This window comes from Bison bison, unplaced genomic scaffold (genome assembly GCF_000754665.1).
Source record: "Bison bison bison isolate TAMUID 2011002044 unplaced genomic scaffold, Bison_UMD1.0 scf7180017864464, whole genome shotgun sequence".
NCBI classification, from domain to species: domain Eukaryota; kingdom Metazoa; phylum Chordata; class Mammalia; order Artiodactyla; family Bovidae; genus Bison; species Bison bison.
In genome coordinates this window covers 9,876,124-9,900,045 of record NW_011495025.1, presented here as the reverse complement: position 1 = coordinate 9,900,045, position 23,922 = coordinate 9,876,124, and the positions used below count along the sequence as shown (strand labels likewise).

Here is a 23,922-nt window from a genome sequence, read left to right as displayed (position 1 = left end):
AATTTGCATATGTCATGGGTGACAACTCCCCCAGTCCATCTTGTTACTAACCACCCACAGACAGGTATTGGGTCTGATGCCAGGCTTATAATGGGTCTATTGTCTGCATTAATAACAAATTTAGAATATCATTTGTTTAATACATATTTCTAAGTTATTAAAAACCATGGAATTTTTTAAAAGAATGATGTTTACTATAAACTGTCTGCCAATGTATTTACAACCATTAATATCAAAGCCCTTAGCACAAATGGAAATCTTTTAGCTATTTTTTTATTATCTCAAATGAAAGTTATTACATACTACAAATTGGATACAACTTCACATTAAAAATGTATTTTTATCTGAAAAATAACATTTCAACATTAGAGAACATCTACTTAAGCATAATAATTAGCAAGAGAGTCTTCTTACAAAGTCCAAAGGGATTTGCGGAAAAATCACTTTTGCTCTCTTAAAAATCCTTTGAATATTCATGTTAATTGAATGCATAAATCTAAAAGCATCCGGCATTACTGAACAAAATGAAATATTTTAAAGAATGATGACTTGAAATTTTAAAAATTAATATCATGCATGCAAATTTTATCTTGCAGTGCCGCTAGAAAAGGGAAAATGGCCTGAGAAAGAATGTATTCTCTGGTGGCAGTCAAATCCCTGTTAGGACGTCCTCACACTTGTGTGAAGTCGTTTATTTAGTTTGATGGCCTGAAAGCAACAGATGTCTCTCATTAGGAGTCGTAGCAATGATGGGATCATAAATCACAATGTCTCACCATTTCCTCCAGGAAGAGACTTTGTCTTTTTGCCAGAATCTCCTGCAATTTATACTGTGTCAGGCTCTTGAGTTTTCTCTACGGCTTAGCAGGATGGTTTACCAAGCACAACTTGTTTGGAGTTTTGGATATCAGCACAGCTGGACTGAACAGAGGCTTCCTGTTTGTAGGGGATAAAGTATGTCTCCTATAAAACTAGCCAAGAGGAAACCGCATTACCTATATCATTATAGCAGTGTTTTCCAATGCCACCTACAGGGAAGCCTTAGCTTAGAAGCTCTTAAGGCATTTTTAAAGCTCATGAAACTTAGTCTCCTGGTTTACCCCTGCTTGTACTGTAGGAATTTTGCACTTACTTTGACTATATGAGGTACCTGATCAACAGTTATTGAAGGAATGAGTTTTAGTCAGAAAAATCTAAACAAATATTTATTGAACATCCACTGTGTAAGGCACTTGAGGCATTTAGATGAGTTTTATGGACATAAAGATTTAAGTACTTTTTCCCAAATAACTGCATCCACCGAATACACTTCTATTTCTAGGAAGTTTCAGAGTAATTTATAGAGGACGTAGTGAGCAGAAACTACCACTCATGTAGTGAGTGAACCCGCCTTACTGCAGTCACAGTGCCGTGAATTGTATATCCAAATGCAATGAACTAATTCTGTATCTTGTGCATGAATTCAGGTGGGAGTAGGGGTGGTGGTGGGAAGAAAGAAATCAACCAGATTGACTTCAACCCACAGACCTGGAACATGATAACCAAGTGCATTTGTTCAAATATTCTGAAATATGTGTATCAGTGGCCTTTCCAATCAAGGGTTCAGTTGATATTATCACTGTGGTCTGGGTACAGTTGGGTTAAAGGTACTGGACTAAGTCAAGAGTCCTGAGTTTATGGATAGACTTTGCCAGCACCAAGATGTGTGACTTAAATAGTTTATTTCTCTGGGCCTCAGGTTGTTCATTTACCAAATGTGGAACAGAAGAATCCTCAAATTTTCTTTCTAGTCTAACATTCTTTTTTTTATTTTTGGTGGGGGGGCTGTGCCACATGACTTCCAGGATCTTAATTTCCCCCAGGGATTGAACCCAGCCCCTCAGCAGTGAAAGCCTGAAATCCTATTCAGTGGACCACCAGGGAATTCCCTAATAATCTTTATTTATAAGAGTAAGTGTTGAAATGTCTTGATTTCATTACTGACTCTACCACTGGCTAACGAGGTGACCATAGCCACTGTACCTAACATTACCTACACCTTTTCCACTTTTGTTAAATGTAGATAAATAGCTAAATGGTATGGAAGGTCACTTCCTAGTCTAAGACTCCATAAATTTTGTCTCCTATCTGTGAAATTTCAACATTTAATTTTCAGCTTCACAAGTAAAACTATGAGAAACTGAACAAAGTCAGCATATGAAATTCAGTAACTGTTTTCATTGTTTGGAAAGAGTTGTGGTCAGAGGAGACATGTCAGGTCTTACAGGAAGAACAAAGACCATTGTTACATATTTTGAACCCCGAACTGTACTGAAATCTAGACTCCAGAATGCCAGTTACTCATCCTTTTAGCAGATGTTTGCTGAGTATTTAAGAAGAGCATAGTCAGATGAAATCAGACTGAGATCCTTTTGTGGACAATTTCCTTTTTCTCTGCAGAATCCATTTCTATGCCCAGCAGACACTTCCAGTGCCTTAGCTCTAAAGCTAGTAGCATCATTCTCCTTTAAAAACTTTCACTATCTCCAAATGCCTGCTGAAGAAATTCAAGCTCTGTCAGAACCTCAATACTTTTCATGACATAATGATACTAGTCTTCACTGAACATGAAGTGTTAGTCGCTCAGTTGTGTCTGACTCTGCGACCCCATGGACTGGAGCTCACCAGGCTCTTCAGTCTATGGAATTCTCCAGGCAAGAATATAAGAGTGAGTAGCTATTCCCTCCTCCAGGGAATCTTCCTGACCCAGGGATTGAATTTGGGTCTCCTGCATTACAGGTAGATTCTTTACCATCTGAGTCACCAGGAAAGCCCAGAGTTTAAAGTTCCATTAAATTAGAAGTTCAGACCCTTTCACAATAGAGATTTCACACACACACACACACACACACACAATAGGAACTTTTTCAAATGGAATATATTAAATCTGTAAACAAAATGATCACATTTATTTGAGGTGGTTGAAATGAGAGTGACTTGTCTCTGAAAGAATAACAATGATAACTGATATTTAGTGAACATTTAACATTTGCCTAAGACTGTTCTAAGAACTTGCATGTAGTATCTCATTTAATGTCTTCATGATGACTCTATGAAGTACACTTATCATTTTGTAGGTGAGGAAACTGAGTTACAGAGAGCTTAAACAATTTGCCATGGCCACATGATTAATAGTTGGTTGACCTGAGATTCAAATTTGGGCCATCTGAGAGATGATACCATCTCTCCACCTGGTATCTCCTATCTAGGCTGGAAAACTGGCTTCATTTCCAGGAAACTTGCCAAGATACATTTAGAGAAATAAGATGTCCTCTGAACCACATTAGGGCAAACCCTCAGAGTGTGGGTCCCATTGGTCAAGGTTTAAACTAAACAACCCCATCTAAAAAGAATGGTAATTATTATATGCCTATGTTATCTTGGTGTTTTAAATTTTAAAAAATTTCCAGTATTGTTTGTTCTGTGCCTTATATTCATGGTGAGTTCTGCTTGCTAAGGTAAAGGCATTTACCCTGACTATATAAAGTAACAAAGTATCTGCTTAATGAGCTCATTTTAAAATAGGCAAAATCCCTTTTTTTTTCTCCTGAAGATAAGTTTAGCATTCCATCTGTCAACTCATTTCTCCATAGGACACTATATAGTTCAAGAAGTCTATGAAAATATTGCTGAGAGCAAAACATGTTCGTGAAAAAAAAAAGAAGGCTGGCAATTCTTGATAATTCTAATGGAACTTCCCAACAATCGCACTAAGTTGATTGCAATTAAAATCCTGGCTCCATACCCAAAAGGGTTTCTTCCTGCAACCTGTCAACTCTAGATGGACATCCACTCTACTTACAGTCCTTTAATGTACTACTTAGGCCCAATTGTGGTGTCTGTTTGGTTCATTGAAAACATATTAATTCATATGTTTAAAGATAAGTGGTTCCTCATATCATATTTTGGAGAAGGAAATGGCCACTCATTCCAATATTCTTTCCTGGAGAATCCCATGGACAAAGTTAAAGGAGCCTGGCAGGCTACAGTCCATGGGGTCACAAGAGTCAGACGTGACTTAGCAACTAAACCACCATATCATATTTAAAGGTAAGAGATGAAAAACAATGTCATCATTATTTTGAGAAATTGAGTGTACCGTTTACCTCATGAAATACATGGCCTTCAAGAGAGTTAACCAGCGGGGTGAAGCATTCAGGAAAAATAATGCCTACAAAAGCCATGGATGCCTGCAAGCTAGGAGAGGAGTCTGCACGACTTCTGACCTCCTTTATCTGGAGACAGAAATTCTCCACTGCTTCTATGACTTAGTCTCTTGACAGCCTTCAAAAAGCAATTCATAAAGTAAAGGCGAACAGAAGTTTTGTTAAATCCCAATAAAAATAAAGGATAAAAGTTATAAAATAGAAATAGATGAGATTTTAAACAGAAGATAAAAGGCTAGAGCCAATGATCTAAAAGGTTACTATTTTTTAATATAAAAAAAGGTTAAGATAAAAGGCTAAAACCCATGAGATGAAACATTTAAAATAATCACACAAATTTGATCAAGGGTCAAGCACAGAGGGACTTAAAAATGAAAACTGCACTAAGGAAAGAAAACAATAAGAAATATATATATATATAACACATTTCAAGTAAAAGGCAGAAAGTTCAGAGATTACGGAGACGAAGGAAAAAAGGGAAGAGGAAGGAAAAAAACTAGAGGGAAATAACATATAGAAGCAAACTCAGAGGAAGTGTTGGATTTCAGAGAACTTCAGTGTCCTTTAAGCAGCATCTTGCGACCCCAGGACAAGCAGTCTACCATTGCCCAGAGCCTCGATCCCACCCAGGACCCAGGCAAAGCAGGAGCACCCCACTGCTTGCACCTGGGAAGCTTTAGGACCACAAAATCCATTTCAACATAGCCACAGAAGCTTCCCAAATCTCTCCTGTTTCCACTTCATCAGGCAACCTTACTGGCTCTGGGCTAGCATGGTGTTTTGGTCAGAAGTGCTTAAGTGATGTTCCACTCTACTGCTAATGGACTGTGTAGTTTCGGGCAAGTTTTTCAACTTCTCTGAATCCCAGTATCCCTATCTGGGTTGTAAAATGATGAACTAATAATTACACCACCAATAATAGCAATTCATCTGTGTCTCATTATTAGTATGTTATTATTTCACTTCTTTTAGAGATAGTCCCTGCCAAGCACTAATTAATTTCTAGATTTGACTTGCTTAAGCCTCACACCCACCTAAGGTAACATTACTCATCCCAGTGTCAGTAGCATCATCCAAGACTCCTGTGTATTCAGAGAAATTCCACCCAGAAACTTAGAGATGCTTCTGTCACCAATGGTCTCTGTAGGTAATTCATGCCTCTGAACCTCAAATTACAACCCTCTACTGAGAGAGGATGGGCAGCTGGGAAGAAAGCAAAGAAACCACAAGTCAAAGTATATTCTCCTGAGTAGAAGAGGCTTGGACATGCTATCTAAATATTTTGTAGAATATTGAAATGCTAACTTATCATTATTTTATTTCCAACATTTCAGACTCTACAACATATGCGCATTTTCTGTTCAATGCATTCGATACGGACCACAATGGAGCTGTAAGTTTTGAGGTAAGTCTTAAGTTTCTTGTGTGTGTGTGTGTGTGTTTTTTTTAAATAATGCTTTGACTTTGGATACACTGAAAGGGATTTAGTGCTGTTAGGGTGAAAATTTGAGTTTGGTGGTATAATTTTTGGGGCTTTTTGAGCCTTTTATTCCTTTATTATTGTTGTATTAAGAATACTCAGCAAGAGTGGACATCTTTGTCTTGCTCCTAATACCAAAAGAAAGTTTTCCATTTTCTCCACTGAGTGTGATGTTAGCTGTGGCCTTTTCATATATCGCCTTTATTATGTTGAGGTACTGTCCTTCTATTCCCAGTTTGTTGGCAGTATACATCTTGAAAGGGTATTGAACTTGTCAAATGCTTTTTATGCATCTATTGTGATGATCATAAGATTTGTATCCTTAATTCTGTCAATGTGGAATATTATATTACTTGATTTTCATGTATTGATTCACCTTTCCATCCCCGGGGATAAATTCTACTTTGTCATGGAGTATGATCATTGTAATGTGCTCTTGGATTTGGTTCGCTAGTGTTTTGTTGAGGACTTTTGCATCTGTGCGTATCAGGAATATTAGCCTGTAATTTTCTTGTGATTTTTTTGTCTGGTTTTGGCACCAGGTAAGGCTGGCCTAATTTGGAAGTGTTTCTTCCACATCAATTTTTTGGAACAGTTAGTTCTGTAAATATTTGGCAGAATTCACCAGTGAAGCCATCTGCTACTAGGCTTATCTCTTTTGGGAGGTCTGTGATTACTGAATCAATTTCCTAGTTGTAGATCTGTTCATACTTTCTGTTTCTTCATGATTAGTCTTGGTAAGCTATCTAGGAATTTTATTAAAAGCTCTTAAATATCCTTTTATTTAAAAACTGGTAATCTAGTAAGTATATGTTTCTGGAAGTTCTGTGAGCTGCTCTAGCAAATTACTTGAACCCAAGTAAAGGTTTGTTGGAAACTCCAATCTGTAGCCCATTGGTCAGAAGCATGGGTGACAACCTATTCTTGCAGTAGCATCTAAAGCTGGGGGCCAGGAAAGGGCTGTCATGTAGAATCTGGCTGTATCTCCAGGAAGAAAGTATCAGAAGTAAGTTGAACTGTAAGACATCTGGTGTTGGAGATTACTTGATTACATCTGGTGTTGGAGTGAGGAAATCCCCACTCACACACTGGAATTGTGTGCACATTGTTAATATGTATCATGGGAACCAGATCATTTAGAAGGTATGCATTTTTTTAAAACTGGGAAGAGTGCATCTTGCACATGAACAGAAATTTCAGTGAGTGTCAGAATAAAGGAAAGCAGATGATGGTGTGGAATCAACAAGGAAGGGTACTAGTGCGCTGTATCAGAGAGTCCCTCCCATGGACCTGATGGACTAGGTCTGAAGGACAAGCAGGACCTGCTAAAGAGGATAAGGGCTCAGGATGGGGAAGCAGTGGGGAGTGAGGCAGAGGCCGGGGAATGAAGAGAAAACATTTGTTAGGTCACCCAGAAGATGAAATGCAAAAGGGGGAGACTGACAGGAGAGCTGGCTCAGGAGGCCAAGGGCAGATCTCCACACATCTGAGGCAGGATGCCAAGAAGGCTGAACTGCAGGAGGAAAGGAGCAAGATGAGAAACTGAAGAATTTTCAGCAGGGAAGTTAAGGTATGTTCCTAGAAACAAAAAGTCCAACTCTTTATCCCAAGAGTTGACAGGGGCTGATGTCAGCTGGGTCTACAGGGAAGGCATTGGAGAGGTGACAAGCTCCGGAGGTATAAAAAGTAAACTGGTACACTAACATCTCAACACTTGTGGCACCAGGATGACAAAAGGGGGCACAAACTCCTGAGAGGTCATTCAGTCAGTGGCCCCGGGGCAGAGTGAGCAAAGTACCTCCTCACTCACTAGATGCTCGCACAGGTTGAGCGCTACTGAAATGACTATTCTGGGCCAGGAAACTCAGTGTGTCATCTCACAATGTAACCAAGAAAAATCGCTGACAAAATAAGAGGAGAAGCTGGCAGTGACTCAGTAAAGGTGTGGACCAAGAAGCCAGCAGTGGTCCATGGGTTGGCCCCAATGCAACAACAGCTATTAGTGAAGACATGAGTCTATCATAGGTACCCGTCCCGTCACATTTCTTCCACTTTGGCAGCCGATGATCACCTGTGACAATATCTTATTAGTCTTTGCTGCACTTTACCAACAAGATTAATTCCGGCATGGCCTTAGTTTAGCCATAACATAGAAATCAAACGTTCCAATTCACCTAATAAAATCTTTCATAGCTAGGGTATGGGTAAGGCAAAGACTGTTAGTGATTTCATTACTTAAAATTACTTACATATTAAAAATGTACCGTCAATTACTCACAGCACATTGTATCCAATTTCACATGTAAATTTAGTCTGGTGTTAATGATATGAGACCATGCCTAATGTTGCTATTATAATATTTATGTAATATTCATCATAGTAATTGTGATGAATGCTGATGATAATTTGGGAAATTAGTTGTAATGGCTATATACTATAAGCATGTTGGTAAAAAAATGTCTTTTTAAAGACAAACTAATGGATGAATTAATAAAGGTTAAATCAAAATCAAATTTAAAACTAGGCTATTGTAGTTATTTTTCTAAATTGATTAGCTACATGAAAAGTCTCTAGAAAGTAGAAATGATTAAGAAATGAACATATTTTGAGTAGCAGTAGATCCTGGGAGGTACAGCAGAAACCATCCTGATGCAAGGTAAAGGGAAATGGAAGTTTCCTACTTAATTTGCTTAAACCCAAAGGGTGGAGTGGATAAGACAGGAGGGGCCCTGGATCCAGATATGACTGGAGCTAAAAATCCCTTTGCCATCATGTGGTTGACACCCTGTGAGATCCTCTGAGCCTTAGTGTTCCTCTCTGTGAAACATCAGCAAACAAAGCTACTTCACAGGATAATAGAAGGATGACAAAGTGATGTCACTTAAGGGCTTGGCTGAGGGCCTGGCACCAAATAGGTGCTCAATATTTATTAGATATTAACCACAGCAGGTACTACAAAAAAGATTTTTTCCAATGAAGCCAGTTAACAATGACATTGGTCATCTTATTACTCAGTGATCTTACAATGAACACATTTAAGCACAGGCCAGATGATCGCTCTGTCTGCAATGCTGTGAGAGATAGTTCTGAATCTGATTATAAAACAAGCATTTATTTTGTGTCAGTCACTGTACTAACTATATGAAAATAACATTAAAAATAGTATTAATAATACCTACATACAATAAGACTAGCTGACTTGTTTAGCACTCTTTCTCAGTCAGGCATTATGATGAATGAATTACATACAGTAACTTAATCTTCATAGGTACGATTATCGTCATTTTAGCAAATTAGGAAACAGATTCACAGAGAACTAAAGCAAGCTGCCCAAGGTCGCACAGCTAGAAAGTAGGAGAGTCAGGATTCAAACTCAAGCAGTCTGGCCCAGCATACATCTCCTAGCAATTGTGCTAGTTCAGTTCAGTTCAGTCACTCAGTCGTGTCCGACTCTTTGTGACCCCACGGACTCAGCACACCAGGCCTCCCTGTCTATCACCAACTCCTGGAGCTCACTCAAACTCATGTCCATTGAGTCAGTGATGCCATCCAACCATCTCATCCTCTGTCGTCCCCTTCTCCTCCTGCCTTCAATCTTTCCCAGCGTCAGGGTCTTTTCCAATGAGTCAGTTCTTCACATCAGGTGGCCAAAGTATTGGAGTTTCAGCTTCAGCATCAGTCCTTCCAGTGAATATTCAGGACTGATTTTCTTTAGAATGGACTGGTTGGATCTTCTTGCTGTCCAAGGGACTCTGAAGACTCCTATCCAACACCACAGTTCAAAAACATCAATTCTTTGGCACTCAGTTTTCTTTATACTCCAACTCTTACATCCATACATGATTACTGGTAAAAACATAGCTTTGACTAGATGGACCTTTGTTGGCAAAGTAATGTCTCTGATTTTTAACATGCTATCTAGGTTGGTCATAACTCTTTTTCCAAGGAGCAAGCATCTTTTAATTTCATGGCTGCAGTCACCATCTGCAGTGATTTTTGGAGCCCAAAAATATAGTCTGTCACTGTTTCCACTGTTTCCCCATATATTTGCCATGAAGTGATGGGACCAGATGCCATGATCTTCACTTTTTGAATGTTGTTTTAAGCCAGCTTTTTCACTTTTCTCTTTCACTTTCATCAAGAGGCTCTTTAGTTCCTCTTCACTTTCTGCCATAAGGGTGGTGTCATCTGCGTATCTGAGGTTATTGATAATTCTCCCAGCAATCTTGATTCCAGCTTGTGCTTCATCCAGCCCAGCCAATGAGGCACATATAGATTCCCAGTCCCTCACCCGAATTCCTCAGAGCCAACTGAATTTGTCATTCAGAGTCTTGCAGATTTTAGACACACAACACTGTGCATATACTCTATATTATTAATGTCTCCTGCAGGATCTGCTGTATGCTATAATCAACTGTGTAACATTTGTACAGTAAAACTATTTTTGTTCAGTTACTAAGATATGTCTGACTCTTTGAAACCCCATGGACTGCAACATGCCAGCCATCTCTTGGAGTTTGCTCAAACTCATGTCCATTGAGTCAGTGATGCCATCCAACCATCTCATCCTCTGTCACCCCCTTCTCCTCCGCCCTTCAATCTTTTCCAGCATCAGAGTCTTTTCCAATGAGAAGACTCTTCACATCAGGTGGCCAAAGTATTGGAGCGTCAGCTTTAGCATCAGTCCTTCCAATGAATATTCAGGGTTTATTTCTTTTAGGATTGACTGGTTAGATCTCCTTGCTGTCCAAGAGACTCTCAACAATAAATGTAGCAGAGAGTGCTATTGATCCAATGTCCATGCCTTCTGCTTTAAGATCACATGATCAGTCCATATTCCCAGCCTCTCCTCCTACCCAGATAGGTGGGGCCAAGACTGAATTTCAACCAACAGGAGGAGACTGGTGGAAGTGACCACATTTTCTCTCTTCCCATCTGTGGAAACTGTGAGGTTACATATTTCGGTTTGCCTTGAAGCAAAGTAGAATCCTGGATCTCTGTTATGACTGCACAGAACAGAACACCATCCTCACTCATATTTCACTGCATGTGAGTGATAAATAAGTTTATACTGTGTCAAGCTACTATGACTTGGAAATATTAAAATAGAATTTAATGTCTTTTGATTAATGTGACTGATAATAGCTGATTAATGATAGAGATAAACAGATAAATAGATATTAGAATAGTTTCATGTCATTTCAGTTCAGATTTTGGCATTAAATAAGTTCTGGCACCAAAATTCACCACCACCCCTATCTTCCCAATAAAGGTTCTTCTTTTTCAGTTTATTAAAAAATATTGTTGGATGGGAGTGGTGAGTTGCAGATAAAAAAATTAGGGCCTGTATTACTTGCCACATGTTAGAGATGAGGTGTTCCAGACTTAAGAGATGTTAAGTGACTTATCCAAAATCATACAGTTAATGAACGGCAGAACCAGGATTGAACCCCAGCTCTACCTAAGGCTCTAAAACTTATGGTGAATATGACATAAACAAAGAGACATGAAGTAAAAGGCTGACAAATTCTAGAATATAAAAACCAAAAGATGCCTACTTGACAGAAAATCAGCATAATAAAAAGAAAGAAATGACAAACCGGGAAACAATATGTGAAGATATATTCCAGACCAGGGATAGTTTTACTAATATGTGAAGAGTTTCTATAAATCAAGACATTTCAAAAAAATGCTCAAATTTATTCACAGTAGAATGAATACAAATTTTAATAACCTGAGATAGAAATATTAATCTACAAGATTGAGAAAGATCAGAACTGTGATCCATATAGTATTGACAAGCTATAATATTCTTAAGCATAGATTTTGAGAAGAGAATTGGGAAATTTGAAAATAAGTATATAAAATTTATCAATGTTCAAATCTTTTGACCAAGAGGTTCCACCTCTAGGAACTCATCCTGTAGACATACTTATTCAACATATATATTATGTATATATAAAGTCACATTACAGCTTTCTTTATAATAAGACTGGAAATCTTTAAATAATTCATCCATGGGATATTGGCTAAATAAACTATGAGATATTCATATGTATGCAACAATGGAAAAGACAGGAATTATTTCCAAGTTTTATTGCTAAGTTTTTAAAACACACACACACACAAAGCAGCCTGTTACACTATCATTTTTGTAAAAGGATAAGAAATAGATATTTAAATAAATATGCCTTATACTCATATATGCACAAAAATTCTTCAGAAGTAAACACAAGAAGATACTAAAGTCAGTTGTCTAGAGGAAAGAAATAGGGTGGATGGGGTCCAGAATTGGGAGGAAGATTTTTCATGAACCATCTTATATATTTTTACATTTTTAATTAAATGAATGTCACTCATCTATTAAAAAAAAATTGTGAAGAAGTTGAGACAGGAAAACAACTACAAAATGTTGGAATGTAGAGCAAGAATACACCTTTGCCCAGAGTCCACTCCTGGAATTCCCTTCTGCTCTTTCATTCCTGCCTGACAGCAGATTGTCGATTCCATGTGAACTCAGAATCCACCATACTGTGATGTTAACCCTGCCAACTGAGCAACAAATATATATGAACTTGACAGAGTTAATCTGGATTGTCTGCAATTCAATCAAACCTGCCTAACCTTGATGTTGACTGAGAGTTCCATTTACTTAACAAATACATAGCCACTGTCCATACCACACAGTTACACACAGCTTAATACTTTTAATCCTCATAAAAATTTTTGAGAAGTTAGATACGGTAATCTCTCCATTCATGAAAACTGAGATAAAAGGATGTCAAGTTGTCTGAGAGAACAGAGTTATCAGCTGATACAGCTGGAATCTGAATTCAGGCTGCCTGGCTTCCAACTCTGTTCTCTTAACCACTGCCCACAACTTGATTTCTAAGTAAAGGCTTCACTTGGCCCATATCTTAAGGACAACCTACATCTCTAGTTAGCAGATCTTTTCCATGGGAATTGTGTCATGTATGTGCTCGTATTTTAAAAGATACATTGTCATTAGATTCTTTTCAGTAAAAGAATATTTTGCACTTGTAGTACGGAGAGGGCAATGGCACCCCACTCCAGTACTCTTTCCTGGAAAATCCCATGGACGGGGGAGCCTGGTGGGCTGCAGTCCATGGGGTCGCTGAGGGTTGAACACGACTGAGCGACTTCACTTTCATTTTTCACTTTCATGCGTTGGAGAAGGAAATGGCAACCCACTCCAGTGTTCTTGCCTGGAGAATCCCAGGGACGGGGGAGCCTGGTGGGCTCTGTGGGGTCTGCTCTGTGGGGTCGCACAGAGTCGGACACGACTGAAGCAACTTAGCAGCAGCAGTAGGAAGTAAGACCACTTAAACACTTGCTTATGGGTCTTGCTTTTGGGTGTCTGTTCTGACACAATTTCCAGTTGACTTAAGTCACAGTTTTCAATTAGAAAGTGAGAATGTTGGGCTTCCCTGGTAGCTCAGTGGTAAAAAATCCGTCTGCCAACTCAGGAGACACAGGATCGATCCCTGGTCTGAGAAGATCCCATATGCCTTGGAGCAACTAAGCCCGTGAGCCACAGCTATTGAGCCTGTGCTCTAGAGCCCAGGAACTGCAACTACTGAAGCCTGTGTGCCCTAGAGACACAACAAGAGAAGCCATCGCAATGAGAAGCCTGGGCACTGTAATAGGAATAGCCCCCACTTGCCACTAACAGAGAAAAGCCTGTGCAGCAAGGAAGACCCAGCACAATGAAAACATATACATAAATAAATATAATTATTTTTTAAATAATGAAATGTTAAACCTAAGGAGTACTTATGCCCACAGAGAATGCTGGGAAAAGACGATCAGGAATTCATGAACCATTTTGCTAAGTAAATGGTTCAAAATCCAGAGGTCTGAAAGCTTTACTTGTACCATTTGACAAAGAATTTTATTAGAGTTTGTTTTTTTTTAGAAATTCTATATCAAATTGTATTTTTATTTCTTTTTAGGATTTCATCAAAGGTCTTTCTATTTTGCTTCGGGGGACAGTACAAGAAAAACTCAACTGGGCGTTTAATTTGTATGACATAAATAAAGATGGCTACATCACTAAAGAAGTAAGAAATGCCTCACCAACACAGCTAGCCTTTGGACCATTTTCATTTTTTAACTTGAGATGCTAAATGATTGCAATTATCATTCTAAAATCACTTTTTTAGGAATCTAACGTATTTTCTGTGGTGGTGGAGAAACACTGATGAAAAATTTGGAATGGGTAGAAATAGCTTATTGTTAATCTGGATTACATCTTGATTTCTAATAGCATTTTAATAAATGCTGTACATGGAATAAAGAGAGTGGTTGGAATGAGATTGGAAGAAAAATACCCAAACCATGTTAGAATATTTGGCCTGTAACCTTTTTTTCTCCTGTATAATATGGTCCACATGGGAACAGAGGCAGTTTTAACATTGTGTGAATTATGTAGTGACCTGTATTATGTGGGAAATGGCCTGAGGCAATTGTAGGTTTCCAAGTACATTTCCAGGTGGGCTAATCTAAGAAGGCTCACAGACCAAATTAGGATGTGCATATCAAATGGCTGATTAAACTAATTTAAAACACAATGAGAAGTAAGTGGGGAAGGATGGGGTAAGATAACAAATTGAGGATGGAGTGAAGGTAGGTTGAAGGACCATATTACCTGAATCCTGGATGTGATTCAATGTCTACCTGTTCTTTCTCTCACTAGCTTTCCCCAGAGTTGTGTTTTGAGCATAAGGCTCCTCAAATAGAAGGTATCTTGGGACAAACATTAACTGGCTCTGTTGAAGATACAGGGACAAGTTCACCTGACCATAGTTATAATGTAACAATTAACCTGATCAATGTCCATGGGTTTTGTGTTTGTTGAGCAGAGGACACAGGGGGCCAGAATGGATCTCACAAACGGGTGGCTGAATTAAGACCTCATGAGTATTAAGTATTCAGGTACATTGAGCATGTCTCCTGGATACTTAGTGCCTCCTGTATGTTTGGTATACAATAAACATTTAGTACTCAGATGCCTCCAAGATAGTAGGTATCTCTTGGTCTTATAATCCCTTTCTATGTTTAACACAAACATGCTGTTCTTACCACTTACATCTTATACATCTCATGAATGCTATATTAAACAATCTTCCACTCAAACCATAGGGGTTCACCTATGGGTTACAAACTACAAATTTTATCATTTAAAATGGAATTGAATACTGTCAAAAGTAAAAGTATATTACATGCATATTATCGACTTAATCCAGACTCTTATGTGGAAACTTCGAAAAGAAAACAAGTATGAACAATAAATCTGAGTGTCTATGTTAACTAGATATTTTTTCACTAAGACTGGAAATCACAAATCAAAAATTAGATTTGGTTTTAATAAAAATTAAAATTTCAAAGCATTTCCAGCATAATATTTTGACTAATCTATATGTGACTTTAAAGTCACAATAGGAAAAACATATGGAAATCCCTAGTAAGCTCTGAGACTTATCAGTTTTAGTATAATTCTCATGATGTGGAATATATCTTATTCTCAATAAATGGAAATTGATAGTCAACATATAAATTATATAATAAGCCTATAATGCAAAGATAGCTTGTATGAAGTTGTATGGAAATCCAAATCTTAAACCAGGGTGTTTTCTGATCATGTTAGATACACAGGAATTTACTTCATCTTGAAACCAAGATCAGACTTGATTCTTACATTCTGATTCTGCTGCTTTTAAGGCATAAGGCTATTCCTCTGGGACAACCAAGATTGAAACTTGGAAAACTGAGTAGGAATAACCTGTCAAGGCTTCTCAGAGTGGTTTCTTTTTACATCATTTGTGACCTCATGTAACTGCCTTTTCCTTTTCAGGAAATGCTTGATATAATGAAAGCAATATACGATATGATGGGTAAATGTACATATCCTGTCCTCAAAGAAGATGCTCCCAGACAACATGTTGAAACATTTTTCCAGGTAGGAATGCAATAGAGAGGGAGTGAAATTAAGAGCAAATTTCCTGATGCTTGCAAAGCATCATGACAATTCAAAAGAATGTGAAGGAAAATAATTTTTTACTGAAAGTGACAAAACTATAGAATATTTACCATTCAACCATGGAATAGTACCATTATTAATTTAGCAATTTTGGTTTTGAATTTATCATAATATTGATAATTCCACTTATTGAACTCATTCACCATATCCTCAATAGAACACTAAGTTAAGCAAGCAATTGCCATGTCTCATGTGTCTTGGGGTGTTTGTTTTCACTCATTTCTCGTAAGACTCTATGAGCTTATTTATATGGTCATTAGCCCCATGTTAAAGATGAGAAAATCAAGGTTCTGTGTCAAGTTGCCTGAACTCTATGGTAGCTGGGGTTTTCCTAGAACAGAGAGACTCTAGATCTGCACCACATTCTATTAAAAAGGCAACAGCCTAAAATCAGTCAGCCTCATATGAGTCTTATCACCAAGAAACTACTAGTTTGTGTTTTGAAGCAGTTCCTCCCATCAAATAAGCAGCTGGGCTTTCTTTTCATCTGCTTCAGCTTGTTCAGTTCAGGTGTGAGGGTCCTGAGGGGTATGTCTGAGTCAAGTTTTCTGTTCTGTAATCCCCTAACAGAAAATGGACAAAAACAAAGATGGAGTCGTCACCATAGATGAATTCATCGAAAGTTGTCAAAAAGTAAGTAATGATAGTACAGGAACTATCCCTTTTGCTTTTGTAACAGCTGGACTGAGCACTATCAGCTAGCCACCACGAACTGAGCAAAGTGTAAGGTCATATGCCTAAAATCACCACTTCTACACAACTGAGATGCAACAAGCCCACCACTGTGGAAACAATCACCGATTTACACATTCTATTAGTCCACACACCTTGAGGCAGGCTGTGAGGGAAGCCCTGGAGAGGTGAAGGTTGTACGAGTGTGTTTTTGCTCTTCAAATCCTTTAGAATATTCATCACTGAGGATAAAATATATGTGAGATTTGAATTGTTCTTTCCCCAGAACTAGAATATATCTTATCTATCATATCCTCCAAAGATTTAGGATTCCAGTATGGCCAGCAGTGTATCACTGACCAAATTTATATCCAATTTCTAATATAAACACCATTGCTTCAGTGTATGTGAACAAGATATGTCTTTGGCTCAACAAAATAGTCAGTCACAAAATTAAACAGCAGAAAATCCTCCCTGAGGAAAAGGCCATGTGGTTCTCCGCCATCTGGTGGCAGACCAGATTTAGCATACCTAGAATTATTTGACTTGGTATGTGGGTAGAACAATTAAAGAGTTTTAAAACTAATTTTGGAGACAAAAAGTTTGCCGGCGTTTTACTTTCTCATTATTTTCAAACTGATATACTTTCCCTTTCCTGATGCCTGCTTGTTTTTCAATTCATATTTCAATGTCACGGTCTCCCTGAATTAACTTGGTGACATCAACCTGCTAATGGCGGTGTCGTTACCTGGCCTCCAGCAGTGGATGTCATCAGTTCTGCTACCATTTTCCATTACTATAAATGATCACAATCTCCAAGTACCCCATCATCTGTCCCCTTAAGTTTCAGAGGAATATACTAAACTTCAGATACTGGGCAATGGTTTCTTCCAAACAATCCTTTCCCTGGCATTGAGAGACCATTCATTTTTAAATGTTCCTAAAGGTAACAGAGATTTATCTCTAACAGACTCAGGACAGGTGTAATTACTGCCAACCCATCTCCTAAATCCCAACTTCCAATCTTCATGAAGTTGACTCTTTGCTCACACATAAACCCTGTCTCCTTCCATTTGTACAAGTCCCTGTGATTTGGCCTCTGATGACCAGATATGGCAGTTTGCATTGCTCATTTTGTATACGCTCTGTGCTACCTCTCCAGTTTCCGTACTGGCATTCTAATTGGAGAAATATCCTCTCTTAACACCAAGTCAGAGTTAAATAGGTCTTTAAAGCTTGGTGGACTCAGCAAAACATAAAACGGGCTCTCCACAGTATCAGCGTGGAAAATGGATAGAAGCGTATTTACATTTGCAGACACAGTATTTGAACACTTGGCACAGGAGGTTGGTGGGGGTTGGCGATCCTTAGAGGCAAAATAGTGCACTTGCCTTTACAGATACGGTGAATTTAATTCCACTGTTTCTCCCTTACAGGACGAAAACATCATGCGCTCCATGCAGCTCTTCGAAAATGTGATTTAGCTTGTCAAATACGTCCTCAAATAGACAAACGTGAACGATTCTATCACACAAAGCTGGAGCTACCACTTTTAGCATAGATTGCTCAGCTTTACAATGAGGCACATTATGCAAACAAGCTTTTTTTTAATATAAAGCAACCCCCAAAAGATTTGAGTTGTCCATTTATAAATCTGCATCCTTTTCATAATGCCACTGAGTCCATGGGATGTTCTAAGTCATTTCATACCCTGTGAATATTCAAAAGGAATAGAATCTGGCATATATTCATTCTTTAGCCATGTGATTATTGAAGCTTTCACATTATTGGTGATTTTAAAATATCAGTGTTTTTTGCTACTCACTTGTATGTACTCAGCCCCAGGATTTTAAATGGTTTTCTAAAATAGTAGCATCTGCACTGAATTTCCAGCTATTAGTTTCCATGTTTGAATACTGTAATTCCAGTTATACTTTAAGTAAACAAAACAAGATTACTATAATTGGAAAAAAAAACACACACACATAGTCCCAGTTTCTCTGGATTTGCTGCCTTCTGTTAAAACCTTCATTTATCTGGCATTTTTTATAACACGAAACAAATTAGTGTATCCCAGATGTCAGCATATGCCTAATAGAGCTTATTTAATAAGCACTTCTCAATTTTTCATAATACATATTATAGCCAAGGCCTACATGATATATGTAATTTTGGATTTGTTCAATCCTATAGGTTGACTGTTTTCTGTCACTAAGTGGAAGTCCAAGAAGGTGTGAAACAAAGCAAGGATGTCCACAGGCTTATGAAAAGGGTCAGGACATCTGTCCTCTAGTCCATGGCAGTGCTTAGCAAGTTCATTCTTAACCGCATTCAAGGCCTATTCCATTCTGACTGCCTCCTGGCACCTTTACATTATGTGCCATTCAGGGACAAAGAAATCTTGGCTACCCCAATGCCTACTAGGTACAAACAGCAAGTAGAATTCACTTTGAAAGCACCACTGATTCCATTATAGTAAGCACTAGAATACCAAAATTTAGTAGAAAATGAATATAAATGCTAAGCAACTCCTCTGGATTGTATTATGATTTAGCTCATCATAAAACTCCAATTATTCAGATTATTTTTAATGACCTTAAGCCAAAATCGTAAAGCTGCCACAGTATTACTAAAGATACACACACCTTCCTTGTTTTGCAGAAATATCACCAAGACCAAGAGGCTAGAGTAGGAGGAAATTTGCAACTGTCTCTGCAACAATAAATCAGGTATCTATTCTGGTGTAGACATAGGATGTTGAAAGCTGCCCTGCTATCACCAGTGTAGAAATTAAGAGTAGTACAATACATGTACACTGAACTTGGCCATCGCGTGTTTGTGTAAACTCAATGTGCACATTTTGTATTTCAAAAAGAAAAAATAAAAGCAAATAAAATGTTTATAACTCTACTGTCTATGTTATAGGTCTTTATTTCAATAAATTTTATAATTAGACTAAACACATGAAGTTTTTCCTATGGGATTTTCTAAACGGTAGAGATCTTGGTCTCGGGTGGTGCTAAAGTACAAGGAAAGAGAGTCTGAGCGAGGGCAGTGGGCAGGTAGGCGTGTGGCTGATGGGACCTGAGGCTGCGATGAGAGGAGACTTGAGGGATGACTGGGTGAGGCAGGGACCAGGAGGGACGGGAGACCTGAGATGAGAGGAGACTTGAGGGATGACTGGGAGGCAGGGACCAGGAGGGACGGGAGACCTGAGGGGGGAGGAGGGCAGGTAGGCGTGTGGCCGATGGGACCTGAGGCTGCGATGAGAGGAGACTTGAGGGATGACTGGGTGAGGCAGGGACCAGGAGGGACGGGAGACCTATGGGATTTTCTAAACGGTAGAGATCTTGGTCTCGGGTGGTGCTAAAGTACAAGGAAAGAGAGTCTGAGCGAGGGCAGGAGGGCAGGTAGGCGTGTGGCCGATGGGACCTGAGGCTGCGATGAGAGGAGACTTGAGGGATGACTGGGTGAGGCAGGGACCAGGAGGGACGGGAGACCTGAGGGGGAGGAGCATTTCTGCAGCTGGAACTCTTTAGAAGTGACTTAGATTTTAAATCACATCTGTGAGATTGCACCTGAAATGAGAACTATCTACACAAAGAGATCACTCACGTATCTGAGGAATAAAGAAAGGGTGAACATCCTTCTGGGACAGAATGTGAGACTGTGAACATGCTCAATCGTGTCCAGCTCTTTGTGATTCCAAGACTGTTGCCTGCCAGGCTCCTCTGTCCACGGGACTCTCCAGGCAAGGATACTGAAGTGGGTAGTCATTCTCTTCTCCAGGGGATCCTCCCGACCCAGAGATCAAACCTGGGTCTCCCACATTGCAGGCGGATTCTTTACTGTCTGAGCCACCAAGGAAGCTCCTTCTGGGATGGAGCTGCTGCTCTAAACTCCATCTCTTCAGAAGGCTCAGCCAGCCTTGGACTTGGTATGGCTACTCAGGGCCCTAAGGCTCTCCTCCTGCCCAGAAGGTGGAGGGTCTTCTTGTTTTCTGTTTCTCTCCCTCTACTCCTTTCTCTGTAGAAAGATCTAGAATCAGCTTCTATTACATCAACACTCAGAACTACACTTATAAGTAATGCTTTAATAGCTTTTTCAACTAAGCTAATTGTTAAACATAAGCAAGCACAACAAAATAACTGAATACATGTAAGAGTTTTAAGATTTTAATTTCTGAATATCTTCATGTACTGAATACCAGTATTTTCAGACTATGAAATAAACATATATTTACTTAAATACAATTAACACCTAAATTTAGGTAATTTTAAGAGTTGTAATAAACAACCATACTTAAAAGAGAATTTACACATTAAAAATCTTTTTCTTAAAGTAGAATACTCTGGAAATAAATTTTTCCCAAACATTCTACATTATAAAATACATACTTATAAACAATATAATTAACAGTGAATTCACAAATATTTGTCCACTATTTTAAACTCCCATAGACTTGATAAATATAAAACCCAGGAAATAGCAGAATGTCTAAAAGTAAGTACACAGGTACAAACTGACTGTATAAATGTTATATACAAAAGGCACCAGAAAATACATACAAACCTATCCACTGTAAACCCAGTAACTGCTGTTCACACAAATCACAAAAAAAAGAAAAAAATTAACCCCACAAGATTGTAGTATTATGGAACATTTTTAATAGTTTTCCATTATTAACCATTCTTTCTTTTTGATGAATAACTTGTACTATGATTCGGTGGACTTGTGTATATACTCATCTAAGGCCAGTAATAATGAAGGATGGCTGTGATTTACGAAAGAATAAACCGAAGTGACTCTGAACAGGTTTTACAGATATCCATGGTCAGCATTTAACACCTGTCGTTCAGGCTCCTATCTTCAACAGCATATGGAACAATATGTCGGGATTTTAGATTTGATGATGATAAGGCTTCCCTGTCAACAGAAAAAAATTTTAGCTTTATTTGTTATCATGCAGTGTTCCCCTAATAGGTACTATGTTGACAGGAGTGTGCCTAAAATAGTGTTCAAAGCTCCAAACAAACAAACCAAAGAGCATGGGAGCAGAATGATGGAAAGAGAAGTAGAACCTTTTTCCTGAGTTAAATAAAATACAGGTTGTCTCTTTTTGTGGTTTAAAAATATTTAACTAGAAAAGTAGTTAGAAACCAGATTACCAGTTTTTTAATCGATCTCTAGCCAATCACTTCCCTATCAAATCTGGGGCTCATTACTTTTCTATACCTCAGTTTCTAGCTCTTTAAAGGGGGATAACAACAAAATCCACCTCTGACAGCTGTAGGAAAGATTAAATGAATCTAATGTGTAAAATGTACTCAATAGAGTACCTATCATGCAGTAAGTTCTTACCTGCTTGATTAAGATCAGGATGTGTATTTGTAATGTACTTTCCCAAGACATACATATATATCATTTAAAAAGAAAACTGAATCAGGCTAAGAATGAACCAGTTTCAATTTAAGGCATATAGTAAACTGATTAGTTCTAAGAAAAAGACGTCATGGCTGTCTGTAATATTTTTTTTCCCCAGAAGTTGAGTCCTCTGATCATTGTAATATACACGAGCCCTAAGAAATAAGAAACTATAATACTGAGAAGACTGTCTCATAAAGACCCATCTCCAATATTAAAAGAAAAGATATAAACATTGAAGTTTTTAGAAAAGGAAGAACATCATTAATTTCATGATAAAGTACCTAAACTCCAATACTTTGGCCACCTGATGTGAAGAGCTGACTCATTTGAAAAGACCCTGATGCTAGGAAGGAGATAGGGATGACAGAGGATGAGATGGCTGGATGGCATCACTGACTCAATGGACGTGGGTTTTGGTGGACTCCGGGAGTTGGTGATGGACAGGGAGGCCTGGCGTGCTGCGGTTCATGGGGTTGCAAAGGTCAGACACGACTGAGTGACCGAACTGAACTGAAGGCAAGTACAATAATAATTGTCATGGGACAGTCTTTGATATGTGATCAAAACTTTCTATTACAATTACATTAACTATTACTAAAATATTATATAAGACATTAGAAGGAGGGAAAAAGAACAGAAAAAGTCTGAGGGAATACACAACACTTAATAGTTTTTATAACTTCAAAATCATTTTATTCTGTATTAGCATGACTAAAATCTAATAAGATTCAGTGGCAATAAGAGAAGAACACTGCTAGCTGTCACTAGGATCCTTGAATTGGTCACCTACATCCTCTGTTGCTGCTGCTGCTAAGTCACTTCAGTCATGTCCGACTCTGTATGACCCCATAGATGGCAGCCTACCAGGCTCCCCCGTCCCTGGGATTCTCCAGGCAAGAACACTGGAATGGGTTGCCATTTCCTTCTCCAATGCATGAAAGTGAAAAGTGAAAGGGAAGTTGCTTAGTCGTCTCCGACTCTTCTCGAGCCCCCCATGGACTGCAGCCCACCAGGCTCCTCCGTCCATGGGATTTTCCAGGCAAGAATACTGGGGTGGGGTGCCATCGCCTTCTCCAAAAGTTTATCTAATACTTGCTAAATGTTAAAAATCTTTGCTTTAAAAATGTTAGCATAAAAGACAAATGGAAATTTACCTGAGAAGAAGACATTTATGTATGAGAAACAGGAGATTGTAAATGACAGACTTTTAAAGGCAGTGTTCGTCAAATACTTGCTTCAAATCAGGTGCACTGTAATTCCCCCTCCAAATCCTAGTGAGCTATTTCTAACCTGTGTGTGTGCTCAATCATGTCCAACTCTTTTTGACTCCATGGACTGTAGCCTACCAGGCTCCTCTGTCCATCGAATTTTCCAGACAAGAATACTGGAGTGGGTTGCCATTTCCACTTCCAGAGGATCTTTCTGACTCAGGGATCAAACCTGCATCTCCTATGTCTCCTGCATTGGCAGGTGGATTCTTTACCAATGAGCCACCTGGGAAGCCCATTTCTAACCTGTATTTACTCACAAACTGTCCCCTCTTCCACACATACACCCATGAAATCTAAGGTGCTGGGCTGCCCTTTTCTAGTTGCCCAGGCCCCATACCAGGCCACAGGATGTGTGAAAACCATCTGCAGAGTTTCAGATTGAAGTCTTGCTATCATTATTTAGCATCTGTTTATTTGCATTTCAGAGAGGAAGGGGCAAATTATTTGTAATTCTCAGAACAGCAAACACATTTATAAGCAAGAAGAATTCCTTTCTGTGCTGGGAAGGGATACTGGACTGACTAGGGTATGATTCTGTGCATTTTAACAAGGTGTCTGAGGGTTAACCCTCCGCCTCGACTCACACAACAAAGAAACCCATTATCTAGTAGCCCGGGGACTGACTTTCACATTATAAACTTTACCCTAGAACTTTGTCATGAAAAAAAAAAAAAAATCAATTTAAAAAGTCACTGAAATTGGTCAAATTAAGTAATTTAGGCAATGCTTAAACTAAAATACCTGCCATATTAAAATTCTATCGGTCATGTAAATTTTCTTTATAATCAAGTACCTAGAGCGAAATTG

General features: G+C 38.6%; 2 protein-coding genes across 9 annotated transcripts in view; one reads left to right on the top strand and one right to left on the bottom strand.

Annotated features, from left to right (window-relative positions):
* KCNIP4 (Kv channel interacting protein 4) overlaps window positions 1–19,328 on the top strand; it is a 1,324,407-nt gene extending 1,305,079 nt beyond the window's left edge. Inside the window, exons 5-9 of the mRNA XM_010860228.1 lie at window positions 5,540–5,610; window positions 13,659–13,766; window positions 15,560–15,664; window positions 16,316–16,378; window positions 17,854–19,328. Coding sequence (XP_010858530.1) covers window positions 5,540–5,610; window positions 13,659–13,766; window positions 15,560–15,664; window positions 16,316–16,378; window positions 17,854–17,901 — 395 coding nt within the window. The 3' untranslated portion in view covers window positions 17,902–19,328. The remainder of the gene's footprint in view (window positions 1–5,539; window positions 5,611–13,658; window positions 13,767–15,559; window positions 15,665–16,315; window positions 16,379–17,853) is intronic.
* Window positions 19,329–20,580: 1,252 nt separating this feature from the next.
* PACRGL (PARK2 co-regulated-like) overlaps window positions 20,581–23,922 on the bottom strand; it is a 20,471-nt gene continuing 17,129 nt past the window's right edge. For all 8 annotated transcript variants that reach the window (XM_010860220.1, XM_010860219.1, XM_010860224.1 and 5 more), the window contains one exon: window positions 20,581–21,343. In XM_010860220.1, coding sequence (XP_010858522.1) covers window positions 21,287–21,343 — 57 coding nt within the window. In that variant the 3' untranslated portion in view covers window positions 20,581–21,286. The remainder of the gene's footprint in view (window positions 21,344–23,922) is intronic.